This window comes from Rhodnius prolixus, unplaced genomic scaffold, assembly GCF_049639745.1.
Source record: "Rhodnius prolixus isolate KJV_2025 unplaced genomic scaffold, Rpr scaffold_23, whole genome shotgun sequence".
Lineage (NCBI taxonomy): Eukaryota > Metazoa > Arthropoda > Insecta > Hemiptera > Reduviidae > Rhodnius > Rhodnius prolixus.
Window position 1 is genome coordinate 290,055 of NW_027411627.1, and position 21,987 is coordinate 312,041.

The following is a 21,987-nucleotide window of genomic DNA, read 5'->3' on the forward strand; positions in this document are numbered from 1 at the left end:
GAATCCATTTTAGATTTCTATAAGGTTACACTATAACCTTTTTAACTGTTGTAATTAAAAATATCTAATTATTTATTAAAATATTATTTTTATTTCTATATTCCTTTCAATTTTTATTTTATTTTTTAATATTCGTTTTTTAATTATTTAGTTACGTTAAATAAGCTTATTAAAGTTTTACAGAAAATATTTAATAACAAAACTTCTTATATCAAGGAAGCACAATAAAGTTTTTCCACTCACTAGTGAGGAAAGTGACACTAATGGGAATTTTTCCCCACTAGTGAGGTAAAGTTGGGCATTACACAGCTGATTTTAATTGAGTAATGAGAACATTCCTACATTGTTGCAGAAAAAAGTATTGTAATTTGTAGAATTTCTTCGTCGAGTTGTTTCTGAAAATATTTACGTATGTTGGCAGGGGACAGTATCTGTCCTAAATACAGTTTCGAGACTCCTTTTCAGGTGTGTATTAAACCGAGGACTGAATGGAGGGTAAACTGGACGGATCAGTACCGGAAGGGAGGCATTTGGTTTACCGATGGCTCCAAGATGGACTGTGGGACTGGGTCTGGAGTGTATGGGGTTAAACCCGAGGTACTCATTGAGAGATCTCTTGGGAGATACGCCACAGTCTTCCAGGCCGAGGTTTTTGCTATTAAAATATGCGCTGAGGAAAACCTGCGGATGGAACCTAGAAATAGGGAGATTCGCATCTTTTCGGACAGCCAGGCTGCACTGAAGGCTCTCGTATCCTTCAGAATCACCTCTTCCCTGGTCTGGGAATGCAGGAAGGCCCTGGAACTACTGGCGCGGCACAACAAAGTTCGGTTGGAATGGGTGCCGGGTCATGTGGGTATTGAAGGGAATGAAAAAGCTGATTATCTGGCCAGGAATGGGGCTAACACTCCTTTCATCGGTCCAGAGCCTGTCCTGGGGATCACCAGGGGTTCGGTTCGCGCGGCTCTCAGAGATTGGATCTGGAGGGAGCACGAAAAGAACTGGGTGATGTGTCCTGGGGTTAAACACAGCAAGACCTTGATGCCTTGGCTGTGTAAGCAAAGATCCAAAGAGACCCTGTGTTTGGGCAGAAATCAGATTACTCTGATTACAGGCCTATTCACGGGGCACGGTAGGTTCAAGAAGCATCTGCGCAAGGTGGGGCTTATCAGCTCGGAGCCGTTGTGCAGATTATGTCAGGAAGAGGAGGAAACGGCCTCTCACCTGTTGTTCGATTGCGTTGCAATCGAAAGTTTGCGCTATGAAACCTTTGGAACGTTGAGGCCGAAGGAGATAGTAGCGCAAAAACAACTAGTAGGGAAAGTCCTTGACCTCTTTAGGAGGGGAGGGTTCGCCTACTAGAACTAAGAAGGGATTGGCACAATAAGTCTTCTGTGGCTGCGGTGCCTTGGGGTATAGGTCCCGTCCCAACTAATATCTTATCTTATCTTATAACCTTTTTAACTGTTGTAATTAAAAATATCTAATTATTTATTAAAATATTATTTTTATTTCTATATTCCTTTCAATTTTTATTTTATTTTTTAATATTCGTTTTTTAATTAATTAGTTACGTTAAATAAGCTTATTAAAGTTTTACATAAAATATTTAATAACAAAACTTCTTATATCAAGGAAGCACAATAAAGTTTTTCCACTCACTAGTGAGGAAAGTGACACTAATGGGAATTTTTCCCCACTAGTGAGGTAAAGTTGGGCATTACACAGCTGATTTTAATTGAGTAATGAGAACATTCCTACATTGTTGCAGAAAAAAGTATTGTAATTTGTAGAATTTCTTCGTCGAGTTGTTTCTGAAAATATTTACGTATGTTGTGATCTGCAGAGATCAAAATGATTTGGTTTTTTTTTTAATTGGAAAAATGAAAAAAAAAAATCCAATTTGATACTTCGCTGAGAAGCCATCAAGTCATCAAGTCAAGACTGCCACAATAAGGTTTAAGTCAAAATTTGGGCACAGAAATACTAAACTGAATCGGTTTGTTTATACACAGTTGCCATGGCTACCTTTAAAATCCAAATTCTAACATATGGGCAGGTTGCCATGGCTACCTTGTAAACTCCAAATTCTAATTAAACATATGGGCTTCTATAAACTTTTATTTGAAGCTGTTTTCAAAGAAAACTTTCATTTAAATGCCATTCTGAGATTCACATTATTTCTGTGTAAAATACAGGTTCTAGATCTACTGTTTCTGTATAACTTATACTTACTATCTACAAAACCAAAATAAAATACGTACGAATGTTTAGCATGTGCGTTTAGTGCGTTGCATCTCTCGACTATTTCTTCCCTGAAATCCCTGCTAGTTCACGGGAGAGAACTTTCTATAGACAGGAAGTGCGCTGTGTTTTTGGGCTGATCTCAAATTTTAAAAAGTTTTAAATTAAAGTAAGAAATAATTAGCCAAAAAGCAATTATGTTTTTTTTTCATTGTTTGGTAAAATGTAAACAATTTGAACCTCGACAAATACGGCACGAGGAAGTCGTTAAGAGCGTTAACAACACGATTTATTTTCGTAAGGTGGCAGTGGAATATATCGATTATAAAGGAAATTTCAAAGAAAAATAGGAAAAGAATGATAAAACATCTAGTTATGCATATAAATTTCTATTATTGAAGCAAATGCGCCATGGTGATTATTACAGCAGTACCTTCAGTAGTAAAACGTCAGTATAGTTCCTACTCATTCCTTTTTGTAACAATCAACATAAAAAAAAATTACTTTACATCGTTTTTTGAGAAAACAAAAGTCAAAATCTCTATACTCTTGTATTAAAGGAGAGCTATGTAACTATAGACAAAATATTTTAAATCAAAACTTACATTTTTGTTTTTTCTTTTTTTTTTTATACATATATCACAATGTCCGAGAACTAGACTATTTCTGATTTTCAAAAAACTTCTTTTTTTTTAAATTCCAGCTTATAACTTTTTCTGATTAAAATTTAATATTCTTTAATTAATTAAATTTAACTCTGTTTCAAAAAATAATTAACAACATTTAATATGCAGTGATAAAAAGTAATATAAAATAATAATAAACCAAGTTGTCGAATTACATATAGGCCAATGATGGAAACATATAAGCTGGTTTACGTGTTTCTTACTTTATACAGGAAGGTTACAATTAGGTTACATAGAATGTTCTTTATTTTTAAAAGAAATATTTTCTTTTTTTCTTTTTTTTAAATTTAATTACATTTATCAATTATTTCATTAAAAAATAGTTATTTTTTTTTTATATTTTTACAAAAAAAAACATCTTTTAAAGGAGGTATCTATGTACACATGGTTTTATTATGGGTAGGTTAAGCAATTTTCAGATCCGAGCATTTCTTATTTTTTGTTGTTCAGTTTTTGTTTTTAATTATATTTTTTTTTAATAAACCTCCTCTCTATTAACAGTAAACAAGTTAATGAGCAAGTTTTGGCGATTAACCAGAATGAACTTATTCGTCTGCAGTAGTTTGTGAAATACGTAAATAAAAGTAAAAACCAAGTTATTATTTTAAAGTGTAGACTAAAGCACAAATATTGCATTGCACTCGTGTAAGATTTGTAATAAAGGTTATAATGTAAGTAAGATTTGTAATAAAGGTTATAATGTAAGTAAAATTTGTAATAAAGGTTATAATGTAAGTAAAATTTGATTTGAGATCTCCTTTGTTAAAAAAATAATAATAATAATTTTAGCATTTTCTACTGAACTTTTTAAGTTAAGAAGGATATTCGAAATTGTAAAGTACTGCTAACGCGAAGAATTCGCTTAATCTTGGCGGATAAGGTCGTTGGTTGTCTAATATGCTTACTTGGTATCCAGGACTAATATAAAGAATCTGTGTCTGTCGGAGAAAGACTTCTAGTTGGAAACACATCTACATATTGTTGTAGTTCATACCTTTAGGTTAGAATTAACCGAATCAAGTCACAAAGCCACCTAAGGGTACGTTTACAACGGAGCTGTGAGTATAGATGATAGCAGAGATGATAATTGATAGAGTAAAATATAATCGCTGATTAGTGTGCACAACAGAGCTGTGATAAATGCAACATGTCCGAGTAGTGAAGAAGAGTTTTTATGTTCAGCAGCAACAAAAAGGTATATTTTAAAGAAAAAACGCTTTAGAAAATATCATGTACATCCCATAAATAAAAAACGAAGTACTTTAGGCGAATTTCACTATTTATATAAGGAACTTAGAAATTATCCGGATCGTTTTATTGAATATGTGAGGATGGGTCCACCCACATTCGACTCAATTTTAGAAAAAATAAGGTCAAAATTAAGAAAACTTTGGAAAAATTGTCATGGAAATCCTATAACCATAGAAGAAAAACTAGTGATTACTCTTAGGTTAGTAATGATTTTATTGAGAAAAAACAAATAAATACGCATGAAAATAAATGTAAGCACGATTTAAAAAACAAAATATTGTTTAAAAGTAAATAATAAAATAATAACCAAAAATAATGAGTAAAGACAGCACTAAATAATTTTTCGACGTCCATTTTGAAGCTCCGATACTGGGAGTTCAGCTAGCAGAAAAATGAAAAATTCAATTCTATCATCTATGCTCGTTTATAGCAGCGCGTATGAGTCACTAGTCGAAGATTCGTTGTGCACGCTCACATAAGAATGTACTAGGTTATTCTATAAGCGCTGATGCATCACTGCTATCATCTCCGCTATCATCTATGCTCACAGCTCCGTTGTGAACGTACCCTAAATCATGATGGAGGTTCAAGTACAAAGTCTGGATCACGATTTAAAAAAAAAAAAAACTAAACTCGTCTTGTGGTTAGCTATTAATCTTTTTCTTTGTCTTTGCTATATTATGTGCACCATGTATTTTCTTGAATCCACCTCCTCATTTGCCATATTTACTATCTTTACGTTACAAGTAAGTAAAACAACATGAAGACACCCCCACAGCACAGCTTTGAAGATAACAGTACCTTGAGGTAATACAAGATTCAGCTGTTTCTCTCTGTACTAAGCCATGTGCATTGTTAGTACAAACCAGTTAGTTCGCCAAAACTCGCACATCCAAAACCAAAACATCGACAAAATCGAAACATAAATTAATAAAATCGATAAATATTTATTTTTCATAAAAATCTCTCATTCTCTAAATATAGTGTAATTATTTTTCTTATTATTTTTAGATTCTTTTATAATTATATATAACTTTTGTTTTATCTTGAATTTTTTTTTTATATTTATATTTTTTTTTTGAATTGGTCCTCCTAAAATATATTCAGGCATCAGATAATCATTAAGTTTAATTAAAAATAAAAAACACTGACATATTGTAATTTAAATTTACGTTTTCTCTTTGATGCCAAATTGGTATCGTTGATGCACTTCACATAAAATGATCAAGTTTTCTTCAATAAATCACATTTTCTATACATAAAATATTATTATTTATTTATTTTTTTTTCACTTTTTAAATTTTAATTATTTTTTATATATATATATATACTTAAATAACAATGTACGTACAAAAATGAAATTGAATACAAAAAAGAATAAGGCAAAAATTAAAAACTAATGATTAAAAAAAAAAAGAAATTAGAGAACGTGTATCTCATAAAACGTATTTACAAAATAGACTAGACATTTCTTTCAACTTAATTTCTGTTTACCAATTTTTATATAATTTATTTTCCATATTCATTTGTTTTTATTATTCTTCTTTTAAGAAATATCTTTATTTAAAGAAAACTGAGAATGAAACCAATAGTTGGGCCTAAATGAAATTAAAACTTAAGTACATATTTTGCTTAGTTTTGTTAACTTTTGCTTTACATACATAATGAATTTTTTTTTTACCTTTTTTATAACTATTTTATTAAAAATTATTTAGAAATTTACACTCTGTATAATATGTACATTAATAATGAAAATCTGATGAAATGCGAATGTGATGCGAACAAGAGGTGAACAAGCACATTTGGTAGTAACTCAAGAGATGCCGTGAGCAGGAAATCTTGCGGGCAAATTAGGAGTTTAGACGGGGGTTGACGGAGGCGGCAATGATGCTTTAGAAGGAATAGGTGAGGCTAAATCGCCCGGTAATCGTTGTACGTATGGGATGTATGCGAGACGTAATAGTTGTGGTGAGTATTCCATCGTGGCGATAATGCGGCATCAACTCAAAACAAAATAAAGTGCCTTCTCACACCTCCAATTCCACAAAATTTTTGGACAAATTTCATGAATACAAAAAAAAAGGAGTTGAAATCTTCCATTCGTTCATGATAAGCAAACTTGCTGGATGTGCTATTTACTGGCTACAATAATGTTTAACATCTTTCGCTAGACTATAGGGTTGCAAATAATTCAGTAACCTAAGGGCTATATTGGTTATATTTATCAAGGTCGATTAAAAAAAAAAAAGTGATATACTATTCCGACTTTCGACGATACTCGGCGCGAAATAAGTTTTTTGCTCTTATTATAGTTAGTAAAGTAGGTAGTCAGTCGTAATCAACATCTCACGACGAAGACAAAGAAATCGCTGCCTAAAGTTTCGATAAATTGTTGAATAAAATTAATAATTTATCACTATAAAGAAAAGTTCTCCAGCTAAGTAAACAAGGCGACCTGTACCTGAGCATGTATTAACATGATTTTATTTTAGAAAAAACACTAAGACGCTAAAAAAGCTGAAGATAATAAAACCAAAATGGAAGCCAGGACAGATGGCGACAAAAGCATAAAAAGAATGTGCCTGAGATAAGACACACTAATCGATTCATTCAATTTCTAAGCACCAGAATCAAATTCTCTGTTTAAAAGGGAGAGGTTACATTTAGTGTTACCCACCAAAGTTACCTATGAGTTACCATGGTTACAATGTAACTTCATTCAAATTCTTCAACTTTAATTTAACTTTTTTCTGTAAATCAATAATCTTAATATTCACATTGCTGGCGACAAAAAGAATTTTTACGATACGAATGCAGAATAATATCAATTTTATTGCACGAATAGTTCATACGATTGAAAGAAGTTGGTTGTTTTGAAATTGACGTGAAGTGATTGAAGATCATTCTGTGGCTAACTACAGCCTCGTTACTGTCACCGTCAGATCGTCTTCTTCACTAACCTACTTCCTTCCCTTAGGGTGATCAATGCGGCTGTTTCAAGCGGAAAGGGACCAAATGTTGCTGGGCCTCAATGCAGAAAAAGTTATGGAAGTGAAAAGCAACATTTTTTCGGTGCTTTAAAAGCAGAGAATACGGTGGAAAAAAAACGACGTGTCCTGAGAAAGCTGAAACTAACTGAACAGGTCTCGACCTTTCACATTTTAGGCACACACCACGTGACTCCTAGAGCATGCACTAGGCTCACTTAACGCGCTATACCGATATCTTACTTCTTCTTCCTTCCAACCAAAAGAAGGCATCTGTATCGTACAGATTTTCAAGTTTTCAGCTAGAATATCTTATTTTGAGGTTATCACAGTGAAAAACAATTTTTTTTTTTTTTACAAATTACTCTGTGAGTATGATCAGAATAACTCAAAAACTAAAACCAGTGGCGATATTACCACTCGTCGCCATTATGGGACAGTGAACTAAAGTTTGTAGTTGAAATCAGTTAACCGAAATCGCTACGTTACTGATCGATTTTTCAGTATTTGTGGGAGGCATTGAATGGAAATGTTTACACTTTGTATACTCATTGCACATCGATAACTTTTATTGGAAGGCAGTTCTGCGGGACAGATGAGGTTACGCGTCGACTCCTTCATTTCTCAGAAGACCCACAATGCTCGAATAGTAAAAGCTAATCTCAACGATTCACAAGCGAGCCTAGTGAGCAAGGGCCCCTCCAAAAAAACTAAATTCATTCAAATACGCTCCGCATGTATAAAAAATTTTTCAGTCTAGATTCTTAGAAAGTGTGCATTATTAGTTAATAAAAAATTTTCAGAGCAAAATATATAAGCCAAATTTAAAATAAAACAAATAACTACATTAAATTATTACAAAAAAAAAATTATATAGAAAAATTGAGCTTTAATCAACACTGAATACTCATACGAAAACGTTTTGATATAAACATAATTTGAGATCATTTCAACTAATTTTTGCTTCTTCATTGTATGAATGTGACAGAATAAAGAAAATTAAAAAAAAAAATTGAGAATATTTCTTGATCAGATGGTAAGAACGTAAAAAATTACTTACATAAAAATACACTTTTTCCACAAACACACGAATCCTTTAAACTAGAACCTTAACTCCCTTAGATAACAGCTGAGTTTAGGTTACATGATAGCAGGTGTGTTATACAGGACTTTAGATGCAAACAAACAAAAATTTCCCTTATTCACACGTAGGGAGAGGGGCTTCCTCCTGTGAAAATTATAAAATATAAAGCAATTAATAATAATAATCTTTTTTTTTTAACCTTGTCACTCAACAGAAACTATTTTTTTTTTTACTTTCGTTTCTTTATTATTATTACTTTTGTTTTTTGCAGAAAACATTTTCTCCAATTATTAAATTTTTAGGAGATCGCACTGAACTTAAAAACAATTTAGTTCCCAAAAACAAAAACAAATAATTAGCAACTAAATTTAACCACAAATATTTTATAAAACATTTAACAGATTTATTTTTTATTAATTTATTGTTACTTTCTTTGCACATTGTTTACCAACAACAATACACAACACTAAAAAAAAGTGAGTTCGATTGTAGAACTTTACCAAATTCGATTATTTTATATTCTTCTCAGAATTTTATTTTAACACAGAGTGCAGCATTTTTAAAGTCTCTACTGGCTCTCGAAAACATTTACCTACAAAAAATTTAGTGTTAAAAAAAGCTTAATTTTAACACTTCTTAAAGTTCTGTAAAAACTTATCTTTTAAAAATTTAATTTCTTTTTTTGTTCTATTTACATAGTATTAAAACATACTTTTGAAAAAATAATAATAATTAAAAAAATAATATATTAATTAACTAATATTATTATTTTTTAATTTTTAAATTACACAACCAGATTTTTTTTTTTATATATATATATAATTTTATTTTTAAGATTGCGCCACCTGAGCAAAAGTTCATATGGCCATTTTTTTAAGGGGGAATCGATTTATTTTTTTTTGTCAGTAATTGTTTTAATAATAAAACAGCTATCGATATTTATCGACAACTCTACTAAACACGCAGTCTGGACTATAAATACCGATTTATAACAGCACTAATTACATTTTAGATATGTTCCAATAAAGCCTTAAGATGGATTTAATATTGTCAGTAGAAATTGTTCGCGTTATGGGACAGAAAAGGCTATTTAAAAGTAAATTTCACAAAGTGGACACTTATTAGTTGGGCATTTTAATGATTTTGCTGAGAAAAAAAGGTGAATATTATTTATAGGTTCTAGTTCTCTTTTAGTTTTTTTTTTTTAAATTTAATTTATACAGCAAATAGTCAACATTTTTAGTTACCAGAGTAAACAATTTCATTTCATTTCTTCTTATCTTTTTTTAAAAAAAACAAGAAAATAAATAATTTACATATTGTGGGGGGTCCTTCTTTTGAATGCTTAGTTTGAGGCAGCAGATTTCTCCGCCTCTTTTTTCACCATTCTGACAACAAACTTGAGTTTCTTTGGTACTTATATTACTTGGGAAACACAAGTATCAAAACTCTAGTTTCGACTAGAAACGATTAGTAATAGATTTCACTTTTGCTACCTTCGCTTTTAGGTTAGTTGTTTGTTTACAATGGTTACCGTTACTGTTTCTTTAAAATAACCATGGTCATTCTTATTCTTGACCTAGGGTTTTGTTTAGATTTCTTTTAATTCCGAACTTTATATTTATTTAGTGGATGTTGAGTATACAGGGTGAACCAGTAAGCAATGTCCATAGGCCTACTGTCTGTACATCTAAAGTGGGGTTCAATGACGTAGTGGCCAACTTCATATTTTCCTCTGTTCTTGAGTGACATCACTTTAAATTTTTTTCTAAAATCATTACTTTTTTTTTCCAATAAAAATGTTATTACTCAGAAAGTTTTAGTCCGAATTCGATTCTGATGACACTGTTAGAAAGACAGAGAAATTTTCTAAAAATTGCCACCATTTCGAAGCATAAGTTATTCTCCAAACAGCCTTAATCTTCTTCCTGGATACTGGGAAAATAAAATTAATCGAAATTTTTAAGAAAACTCATTAGGCCCTTATGTGATCATTACCCGACCTAGGTGCTGGCACTTTTTAGTAAAAGTTTCCTTGTCTAATGGGCTTTCAAACGGTATATCATTTTCCAGGATTCCTTTTATCTTCGTAAAAGAGAAATTACGTTTGTTTTGCAAGAAAACGTGTTCACAATCACTCAACAGTGTTAGTTTATCAAGTTGTTTAATTCATTGAAAACTCTTTTAGATGGACCAGTAGGCAATTTTTAAAGTAGGCTGTCTTAAAATAAGGAAATCAAAGGTTACAAATTGCACTTAAAAAAAAAAAAGTTAAGGTTTATTCACATTCTTTTTTTTTTCCAACAGGTAGCTGTGTGTGAAATTGTAATTTGGTGTAAGTACGTATGAATTTTTGTTTATAAAAATAGTTCTTGTTTAAAATACTCGTATTTCCTAACATTTTCTCAAATATTTCAGTGAGATCAGAAGTAACTTTGTTATTTTTTTTTAAAGTGCAATTTGCTACCTTAGACTTTCTTATTTTAAGACAATCTACTGTAAAAATTGACTACTGGTCCATCTAAAAGAGTTTTCAATGAATTAAACAACTTGATAACTAACACTGTTGAGTGCTCGTGAACACGTTTTTTCTTGTAAAAAACAAACGTAATTTCTCTTTTACAAAGATAAAAGGAATCCTGGGCAAATGATATACCGTTAGAAAGCCCATTAGACAAGGAAACTTTTACTAAAGAGTGCCTGGCACCTTAGGCTCTGATAAATGACCGCACATAAGGGCCTAATGAGTTTTCTTCAAAAATTTTCGATTTCTTTTATTTTCCCAGTATCCTGGAGGAAGATTGAGGCTGTTTGGAGAATAACTTATGCTTCGAAATGGTATCCATTTTTAGAAAATTTATCTGCCTTTCTAGCCGTATCATCAGAATCGAATTCGGATCAAAAACTTTCTGAGTAATATCATTTTTATTGAAAAAAAAAAGTAATGATTTTAGAAACAATTTTAAAGTGACGTCACTCAAGAACAGAGGAAAATATGAAGTTGGCCACTACGTCATTGAACCCCACTTTAGATGTACTACAGACAGTAGGCCTATGGACAATACTTACTGGTTCACCCTGTATAAAAATTTATGCCTACCTTTTATGTATTCGTCCGGACAAAATAAAAAAAAACTCATTCGGAAGGCTTTATTGGAACAGACTCTCTCACCACAAAGTATTCACGGACTGCGCACGCAACAATCATCACAAATAAGTTTTTCCACAAAAAAGAAAAGAAAATGGAAACTGTTTTGTAACAAATCCCTATCTAATAATACAGTGTTCATATATATATATATAATATCTAAAGCTGACCTTAACGTGATTTCTTTTTTATTTTAATTTATTATTTTTCAGTCAAAAATAAATTGATTTTTTGTTTCAAAACTAATATGTACATAGTAAAAAGAAAAAGAAAAAAGAACGCAGTTCTCATCTTGGGAACTCGTGAATGTGTGGCTCCACTACATGTACATACATACATAAAAATTGATTTACAATAATATATCCAAATATATGCATAATATATTATGTAATTTATAAAATCAATATAATAAGATAATCATCAATATAATTAAAATTATCATAATTATTATTATTATTATCACAATATACACTCTAAAAACACCATAGTCATGTTCAACGGTCGATGGCTGCACTCTGACCGCTGGCTCACCGCAGCAGGATCGTCGTTCCTCCAGTTCGGCCAAGCTCTGCTCCTGTTGGCATTATTCCCGCTGCGGCCGGTTGCGGTACTGCTAGTTGTCCCAGCCGTTCTCTTTGATCATATGGGCCAGTTCGATTATGTATTTACCTTCTTTATACTTTTGGCTTGACTCAAAAGCATGTTCCTGAAAAAAACAAGGTAGATTTAAGTAACACCAAAGGGAAAACGCTTTAATAATTAAGTCCTTCACAAAAACAAATCCTGCTGCTACGTGAACTCATATCGCGTTTCTCTGACTGTAAAGGTTACAATTCAACAAAGCGTTTCTTTTTATTGAACTGAATGGCGTCCAGTAGAATTGAAGAGGTCTTGGTGCAAAAAGGAGTTAACTACATTTTTTTTTTCAGAAAATGTGTTTAGTGGCGCCCCCTATTCTATGTTCAATTCTACATCTTTTGGGTGCATAAACGTGTCTTTATGCAGACTCCTTTATTATTACTTATTCTCTAATATAGGTTAGATTTGGAGCAAAAATGAGTTTTCTACTGCAGATAACTTTCTTTTGCTCCAAACAGAAAAGATGATGCAATCAATCAAACAAAAATTTTTTTATTAGGTTTATTTAATGTTTATATTAGGTAGATATTACTTTTTTTTTTCTTTTTTTTAATGATTTAAGGCGCGTCAACATCTAAGGTTATTGGCGCCCGGAGCTTTTTTCAGTGCACTGCCGGCCTCCGGACAGTGTTCTCTCGTTACAGACAACACTGTCCATCACCGGACAGTGAGCTGTGAGATGCTCCTAGGAAGAGAAAATCTAAGGGTCAGCTGCTGGATTCGAACCCGGGACCTCCGCGTGGGAGTCCAGTATGCTAACTTCATAGCTAATCCCTTCCCCTAGGTAGATATTATTATTATTATTATTTTTCTTTTTGACAGGCATAATAATATATCTAACGTTCCCTTCGACAAGACACAAAATGCCACTTAAAAGCTCAAAAACAAGAAATCTGTTGACTAAAGTACTTAATATGAACTCAAGTTTTACTGAAAAATTATGATTTTGGTGCAAAATAACTTTTGCTTATAGCAAGCTTAAAAAATGCCCTAGAAAGTTCAAATTGAGCCCCAAATGACCCCATCACAATATATTAACTAATCCTTACAGCAGACACAACACAATAAGGAATACATCTTAAAGCATATTTAGTTTTTTGTCCCTACTAAAAACTTCAAAAAAACTGTAGATAATTCCTTTTTGCACCAAGCTCTTCAATTAAGACTGTGGTTTACACTTTTAGGTGGTAAACTGAAACAGAAATGCTGCAAATAAAAAAGAATACAATTAAGTTCAGCTTAAAAATGGACCGTCCGATTTCTGACGGAAATTCATACGACGTTGGCGAAGAATCATTGGGAATCTGCTGCTTGGCTAACTATAAAGCAGGAAAGCAGGGAAGTTAAGCAGAAAAGTGATCGTATTTTCTGCGGACCCCAAAATTGCATCCACAGATGAAAGCATCGCGTTTTTTGAGATTCCACCCATACACGTACACACAGAGTTAATGTAAATTCAATTATGAAAATTTGCCTCGATTCAAGTTATTCGAGTTTTGGGCGAATACGCGACCCAATAATGAAATTTCGTCCCTACAGTCGGCGGTGATATTAAACATTTTTTAGCGATACGGTGGCCAAAGTGCTTTACAGTTTGTTTCCGGTGCACGGTTGGTACGCGCGCGTGTGCGTGTGTGTAAAGAGCGAACCATGGAAAGGGCGGAAAAGGTTCAGGTGAATATAAATCTGTGGGGCGGAATTTAGTGAGACAGGTGCCCCCCCTCCACAGAGGAACTGTATTACTGCTGCTGGCCAGGTGTAAAGTACCCCAGCTGTGTTTATTTAGCGGGTCTCCACTGCCTGCTGGAGTAGTGAGAGGGGGGAGCCGATTTATGGGCGTTCACCAAGTCCCAGAGTTAAAAGCACCAAACTGGGGTATATAGCTCAGCACTTTAAATAACCACAAAATAATTCTGGAATAAAACCTCCAGCCATCCGCAACAGGGAAGTGGTCATTCGCGTGGATTTCGTGTTTTCACCCGGAAGTATACGTCACGACGAGGTGCGAAGAAGAATAATGGCTCTAAATGCCTTAGAATTCGAGGCACAGCGCTTAAATGCCCCTCGGAAACAGTGTTGGAACATAGCAAAACTCCCTAAATCACCAAGTCAAGAAAGACATTACTTACGTATTTCCAGCCGAGTGTTGTTTTGCAGCACTCGCAGTAGATGTCAGCGACTGCATGCAGGCCAGTTAGCAGGACTCGCTCTTCTGCAGGACCGCACCCAACATTCACTCTGCAATGTTCCAGTTCAAGAGAATCAAATAATTTTTATTGAAGTTAATACATACAAGGCTTTAGTTAACTGCAACATGTTCGGTCATTAACAAAAGCCTCCAATCCAATTTTGTCAAAAAAAAAAATTTGTACAATTTAATGTTAATTTCGTAGGCAATCGCAAAGTCTCTGTTAATCTCGAAGGCAATCGCAAAGTCTCTGTTAATCTCGTAGGCCAGGAGTCGGCAACCTACTTTAAGTAGAGAGCCATTTCTCCCTTATGTAATTTTAATAAATCTTACCAAGAGCCGCAAGGATGATAGTGTAAAAACCTCTGAAGATCATTTGTATTCACAAATTATTATTTTATGATATTCAAAAAACATTTAAATGTTTTATATATTTATTTTCACATATTGCAAAGTAAATAAACAAATAAATAATAACTAAACCTGTATTTGAATGAAAATGGCGGCAGTCCTATATATTACGTACTGTATTTTAATATAATTCTATTCAATTTCAAACCTATCGCATTTAAAATTCTTTTTGAAAAAATATCTTTACTTTAATAAATGAAATTTTCATTTATTTCAATAAAATTAAAATATATTGTACAATTTATTTTAGATAAGCTGAAGAGCCACAAAATTTGGATAAAAGAGCCGCATGCGGCTCGCGAGCCACGGGTTGCCGACCCCTGCCCTAGGCAATCGCAAAGTCTCTGTTAATCTCGTAGGCAATCGCAGAGTCTCTGTTAATCTTGTAGGCAATCGCAGAGTCTCTGTTAATCTCGAAGGCAACTGCAAAATAATTCTACATAATTGCCGTCACATTCATCAAGGTAATGAAGGATGCAGGACTACTTACACTGAATTGAAGAGGTACGCTCTGCCCTGACTTCCTTGGAAAGACTGCAACAGACAAGAAAGTAGGTGAATAAGTTTCAGCTGATTCATATTTATTTTCAGTAAAAATATCAAGGAGGGACAGATTGAATGCTTTATTCTGCAGATTTGAGTTTCAAGGTCATCTAAGCTCGAAATATTGACAAAACAGCTGTTCCTTTTTAGTCTTGAAAGCGTCTAGGACCAGGCCAACCTAGGCTTGGTCTACCTTCAATATCTCTTAAAATACTTCGCTTTTGTTCCGTTTCTTTTAGGCACCTAAGATGTAGCAGTCGTGTTTGAATTACGTTCTAAAAGAATAGACGGAAAGTGGAAAGTGTACAACGACCCAATGGTGGTGCCTCAGCCTCTCTTGCAGCAGCTGCGCAGTTTTCATTACAGTAAGAGTTGAAGAGCGTGTGTTGGACATCGAATGGCTATACGAAGACTGTATCCTTCGGAAGTTTTTGGTAAAGGCAAGGCGCCCTGAAATTATCTCGTGGTATTTGAAGTATCCCTTTGTGCATAAGATGTAAATGATTGAGTACTTACGCTCTAACGTGTTCTAACATGTTCGTACAATATTAAACATAAGTTGTTTTTTACTCTTTTTTTTTTGAGGTTACAGAAAAGGGTACCTAAAATTTCATTATATATTTGAAGGAAACTTGTTTGCACAACTGCAGTTCAACGCTTGTGATCGGTTAAGGTCTTAGCACCCTTGGGCGCTCTTGGTAATATATGCAACAACCACACCAAAAAATTAACAATGAAAATTCATAAACAAAGCATCAGAAGTTTTTTTTTAAGCAAAATATTTTCACTTAACTCTAATACTAAGGAAGTTAATAGTGTGCTTTATAAATGAAACGGCATTACTTCTTCACTGGACTGGTGGTTATAAGAAAAGAAGGTTATGCGGAGAGAAGAAGGTTACCCGTTTGTGTGTGCATTGAGCCATACTGTGCAAGAGCAAACGCTGTGTTGGTAACACTGCTAGTTGTAGTTGGCTCGCTGGGCTGTAAAGACGCTAGGTCAAGGGCCTACACTCACTCACTCACTCGCCCGCTTTCCTCCTAGGGCAAGCCCTTTGTTTTTGTCTGACGTCATTATATTGGGTCAATATGCTTCAGTAAACCCAGTTAATATTTCAAAAAGCTAATGTACATGATTAATTTTATATGGAGGTAATAAAGCTGTTACCTCCTTTATGCTAATGTTTGTATCTTTTTTAATAAAAAGGGATTTTTCTTTATTAACTTTTCCTTTTGCGCAGAAGAGATTTTCATTGAAAATGAGTCAATTATCGCTCATAAGGGGGAAATAATGCCATCCTGCAAGACTTTTGATTCCAAATTTTTACCGGAAATACATAGAGTTTTCCAGGAGGCGGGGTGAGTGGGGGACTTCGTTTAGGATCAATAAGGCTTTCGTCTCCCGCAACGGGCAAAATTGGACTACTGAGGAGTGATAGTCCATAAAAACTTGACTACAAGAATAGCTACTGATGGAAGGGTTTAGCTGGGGATGTTACCGAGTCTATTTTAGGAGGATGGTCGTTGACAGCTCTAAGGAAGTATTAATATACGATTCCAGCTTCAAAACGAGAATTACTAATATTAGTGACGGGGCCCCCCCCCCAACGTTACGCCCAGACCTTAAATGGATCCAAGCTATGGCGCTGGTGTCAAGTTCGACCCCACAGACGGCGCAACCTGGGTGTCTAATAATAGATGGCAAGTACCAAAAATACCAAGTAAGCTCCAAGTGTGTAGGGTGCTCATAGCTCTAACTTCTCTGGCTCCAGCAAGTGTACCTCGCTGATTTCGTTGCTAGTCAAGCACACGTGCTATAGCTCTAGACAGCTGACGGCCCAATCCCAATTTGGCAGTTCATGTGCGGATACTGTCCATCGCTATTGGTTGAGCGAAATAAACACTTTTCTGACTAAATTTTTATAGTTTCTAGCGATTTTAACGAACCAAACAATGGCTAGGAGAATTTCCCAGTCTTCATGGCGATGAGAGAGGCAATCGCGAAGTTCATAACATATTGTGCAACATTTAATACATCCACCCCTCCTCCCTTAAATGCAATTAACAGTTTTTTTGCTTTTAATTAGCAGAAACCAATGGGCGTGTTATTTTTGTACGCTACTAATCAGGTAGCCACGCCCACACCATCACGCAGGGCCCTGTGCGTACACGTATGTTGACTATTTACACAACTCACTGGAGGCACTGGCAAGGACTTTTCCGCGATGGTCACGCGAGCGAGTAACAGATTCCGAAACTCCATGCTACCTTATTTAACCATTTGTATGAGTGTACACACATGTGTTAGGGTTAGAGTTTAATGCACTGTTATCTAGCAAGGAAGAGGATATAGTATATAGTACGCTCGTATGTTGGTGTTTGAATGCAACAACATCTTTACACCAGGCATTCACTAACATCAGATTAGTTCAGTGTGAAAACTATTGCGCAGTTCCTGGAAAACCCGTGGGGCTGGGGGGGGAGAATTTCCCAACAGGAAGTGGGTGAAGAGCTACTTCCTGTTGTCGACTTTCAATTCAAAAATCTGTGCGTCACATTAGGCTCTCATTAGGGTAGCACCGTACATTGCACAATAAGGGCACCTTAGGGCAAATCTTGTCACCCTCAAGCTACTTACATACACCCAAACAATGTGTACGAACCACACACTCAGGGGACCAGAAAATTTATCATTTCCGGTAAAAAAAAACAAACTAAGAATAGAAAAAAAACTACACAGGCTTAAATCTCCTTTTACGAGAAGAGTCAAGCTCTTGAACTATTCCGATAATACAGAAATCTGTGGCCCTAAATATTAACTATCATAAATGTGATCAGTATCGATTATAAATTTAAATAAATATAATTTTTAAAGTACATATACAAGTAATTGTGTTAATTCACGTCCAAGATTACTTTAGAACGTCCTGCAACAGAATAGTTGGTTATGCTACCGCTAGATACCTCTGATGTTCAGTTGTGATGGTAATATTCAACTGTACAGTTCTCGTAAACTTGTAATTCATCTTAAAATGGAACATTAGAGTGGAGCCGCCTGCGTTTACAGTCCACCAACCCCAAGAACTGCCTATAAAATAGAGTGCCTCTATCGTACTTACCAAGTGTCAATACATTTACTCGATATCCTGGCCAAACAACAATAAATGATAATAAATATTATATTTAAATAGAGACAAGCAGATAACACTGTTGCCAAGTATTTGTACAGATTTATTGTTTACATTTAGATTTTATTTTCTCTCTTTGTAGATAATTCAATGTTAACAACACTGATAAATGATAATGATAAGGTTAATACGCAGCAAGCAATTCGCGCCGATTCATTCTTCAGTATATTCCTGGAAAGATTAGAGCCGACTGACTGCACAGTGAGTGAACTGTGTACTGTTAGCAGCAGATATGTTATTTACGTAAACAAATATTTGCAAAAAGTAACTTGTACGAATTGTGAAGAGGCTTGTTTTTTTTTTTAAGATTTTGTCGTACTCCCAATAAGAGGAAGTTTTGCGATCGTGACATATTTAGAAATCTCTGACCACCATTAAAGTTGACCGATTTTCTAAAAATTTGGAATGTACAATTACGGTCTTCTTTTTTTTAATACATTTGCAAAGATTTGATGAAATCTTACAATACTTTGGATCAATGAAAGGATAGAATAAGATGCGCAAAGCAGAAAACACGAAAATGATATGCATTAAGGTAGGAATTGAATAGATTTTCACATAAAAAGACTGGTGGCATTTACGGTTCGCTTGGTCTCCATATCTTGGGCACTCACACAACCCCAGCCTTACATTTTACTTTATATCAAATCATCCCTCCACATCCTCGTAAAACATACCACACACAGACACACCCAAAATATGTTTTTTTTCTCCAAGAATTAGACGGAGAAAGGGGGAGGAGAAAAACTACCGCCGAAGATTTTCTCTTATTTTTCCATCCCTCCGCCACAGATTTTTCCATCTGAGGGAAATTCTCTCGGTTTAAGTAAAATGATGATTTTTGAGGCACTGCTCTCCATTTACATACACTGCCTCCACCTAACGACCAATGTTACTTCAGCGATTTCCTTTTGACGAACTCCAACTCTGGACTCATCAAGGGAAAAACCCTGTGTGTCTTTTCTGGCAGTCCTTCTTCTTCTTTCTCCCCCCCGTTTTTAGGAAAATTTTATCACATGATTTTCTTTGAAAGAAAATTTTACGTGCGTGTTTTCTTTTGGCTTGTCAGTTTTAATGGTCACTCACCTGACCTATAGCCATCAGACGAGGTATTGCAGTAATTCTGCAAAAACGTTCTGTACTGAATTTATAATATGGTTGTCTGTGTTCGGATAGTTTAGTTTAATGCGCATGTGCAATAAAAGAGAATTTTTTTTTTAGTGATCTAATGCGCATGCGCTCAAGAAATTGCCTCCTGGGAAAGGTTACATTTTGATTAACAACAAGAACAACAACAACGAACACAATTCCACCGCGCTACTTAGAAACCATATGGACAACAAACAACTTTGACTTTCAGAATGTGACCGTACTCGATAGGGAAAAAAACCAGTATAATCGAAATTTTCTTGAAATGTGCCACATAGTAAAACAGAACAACACAGTTAACTTTAGGACAGACACGTCGAATTTAGCTAACTGCTACAATTTTGTCATTAAAAAATAAATAGATATCCAAATTTTGTACATAATTATTGCTGGGTTTGTTTAAATTTACTTCAAATCTTTTGGTTATTTGTTATTTAGTTCAGAAGGGTTGTTTGGCTTTTCCTGTGTTTTGTTTTTAACGGTTATTTGTATTAAAAGAAATTTCCCAATAGATATTTATTTTATTTACTCTTTTGTTGTAATTAGTCTATTGTGTCTGTCCCATTGTCAGTACCAAAATTCCCATGTAAGTCCCGCTGTATCTGTATACATATACCTGTTCTCCAGTTCTGGCTCTTAGTTTCTGTAACTCAACCAACCCGCAAAGCCACGTAAGTTTTCAATAATTATAAAGAATTTATTGTATTTTACTGTTTATTTTTGTTTTACTGTTTTGTCTAAGTTACTGACTCTGTAAATTGTGTTTTGTATTTGTAATAATCCAGGCCCTGAAGAGAGTACAATATATTTTTTTTTTTTTTTATTTATTTATTTATTTATGTGTATTGTATAAGAATGAACGTTACAATACAGAGTCGCAATCAACAATGAGCAATGGTTAATTACAAAGTAAGCAAAAAAAGCAATAACTTAAAATAACAAAAATTTCTTTTATAATAATACTTAAATGAACTTTTAACTGTAAGAAAGAAAAAAAAAATGCTAAGGAACCCTAGAACGTGGTACAGAAATGCCTAAACTTTAAAATTAAATCTAAATATTTGTATAATTTATGTAATTTCTCCAAATTGCAATTGGCTGCTATAAATTCATTTAAAATAAAATCACTATCCAAAGAGTTAAAACACAATTTTCTAATTTCTAAATATGATTGACATTTACACATTATGTGAAAGATATCCTCTTTGTCAGTATTACAAACTTTACAAACAGACTGGCCATCAAATTTAACTGTAGTGAGTACAATATATTTGTGGAAACGTTGGCAAAAAGATGAGTTTGTTTTTTATAAGACCGATTCCTCGCCAATCTTGAATCCTAAGCTTAAAAACAACAACAATTTTCTGAAAATGCCGTTTTTGCTCATTTTTGGAAACTTTTTTTTCTCAAAATCCATCAAATCTAAGTGACTCCAAAAAAATACAATACCCTTGTAAACAGGGATATGCCCTATAATTAAAAAAAAATAAATTGGGAATTTTATCTTTTATAGAAAAAGAGAACAAAAAAAATTGTCAAAGTTGGGTGTTTTTCAACGTTACGTATTTTCGAGCAGTTTTTGGACGATCAGCCCTTATAAAACTGTCCTACCGGACATGGCGATATTGCAATCGTGCTGATTTAAGAATTTTACATTTTTCACCAGAAACACACGCTTTACGGTCCTCTTAAACAAGAAAAAACAGGATTTTACAAAAAAAGCTGAGGAAATAGAAGAAGAGTTTTCCCCAACAAATCACAAGCAGGACTTAATGTCGCTTAAGATCCCAAAAAGAAGAAGCAATATTTAAGAAAAATACTTCTTACTTACTTTAAGTAAAGACCACGCCTCCAGTCTACATGAAATTAATTAATTTTCAACGATTTATACGCAACAACAGCAGGGCACAGTGGCGCCTCGCAACGGCCAGGATAAGGAAGTGTACACGCACCACAACCAGTCGTACCAACTTAATTAAAAAGATCAGGGAGGCCCCCCCGCCAGCGCCAGTAAAGTTTCAATACAAGAAAATGCTACTTTAGTTTGTAAAAGAGGAAGTAATTAAATACTGGCTCCTTGCCCCCGCAGACATCAAATAATGCTGTTTTGCTTAACGTCCTCTTCGCCAAACTTGCTCCTACACTTCCGCCCCCCAGTGACCAAACCCGAGGAGCTACTCCACCCCAATACTTAACTCTAATTCATCTACTTTAATTTTTTCTTTTTAACTAAAAAATTAGCAGAGCTTGAATCTCTTGTTCATGTCGTGTAGGATAAGCCTAAAGTTTGCTGAGAAGTAAGCTTTTTTTTTTATTTCTTTGGTTCAAGTTAATGATCAAATAAATTTGGATAAAAATAAAAATTTGATAATTATAATCTGTTGATATTTAATGGCTCTCATTGAGAAGATAAGCGGCAAAGTTTTTATTTATTTTCACTGTAAGCGCTCCAGACGGCAGTTAGCCGCCA

At 34.1% G+C, this 21,987-nt stretch overlaps 1 protein-coding gene across 6 annotated transcripts in view; it reads right to left on the minus strand.

Annotated features, from left to right (window-relative positions):
- Nucleotides 1-2,617: 2,617 nt before the first annotated feature.
- The window catches only part of Ypel (Yippee-like), a 96,063-nt gene continuing 76,693 nt past the window's right edge, over nt 2,618-21,987 (minus strand). For 5 of the 6 annotated variants that reach the window (XM_074139423.1, XM_074139420.1, XM_074139421.1 and 2 more), the window contains exons 5-7: nt 15,129-15,172; nt 14,169-14,277; nt 2,618-12,106 (exon numbers count right to left, since the gene is read on the minus strand). In XM_074139423.1, coding sequence (XP_073995524.1) covers nt 12,014-12,106; nt 14,169-14,277; nt 15,129-15,172 — 246 coding nt within the window. In that variant the 3' untranslated portion in view covers nt 2,618-12,013. The remainder of the gene's footprint in view (nt 12,107-14,168; nt 14,278-15,128; nt 15,173-21,987) is intronic. The other variant, XR_012461650.1, reaches the window with a different exon arrangement.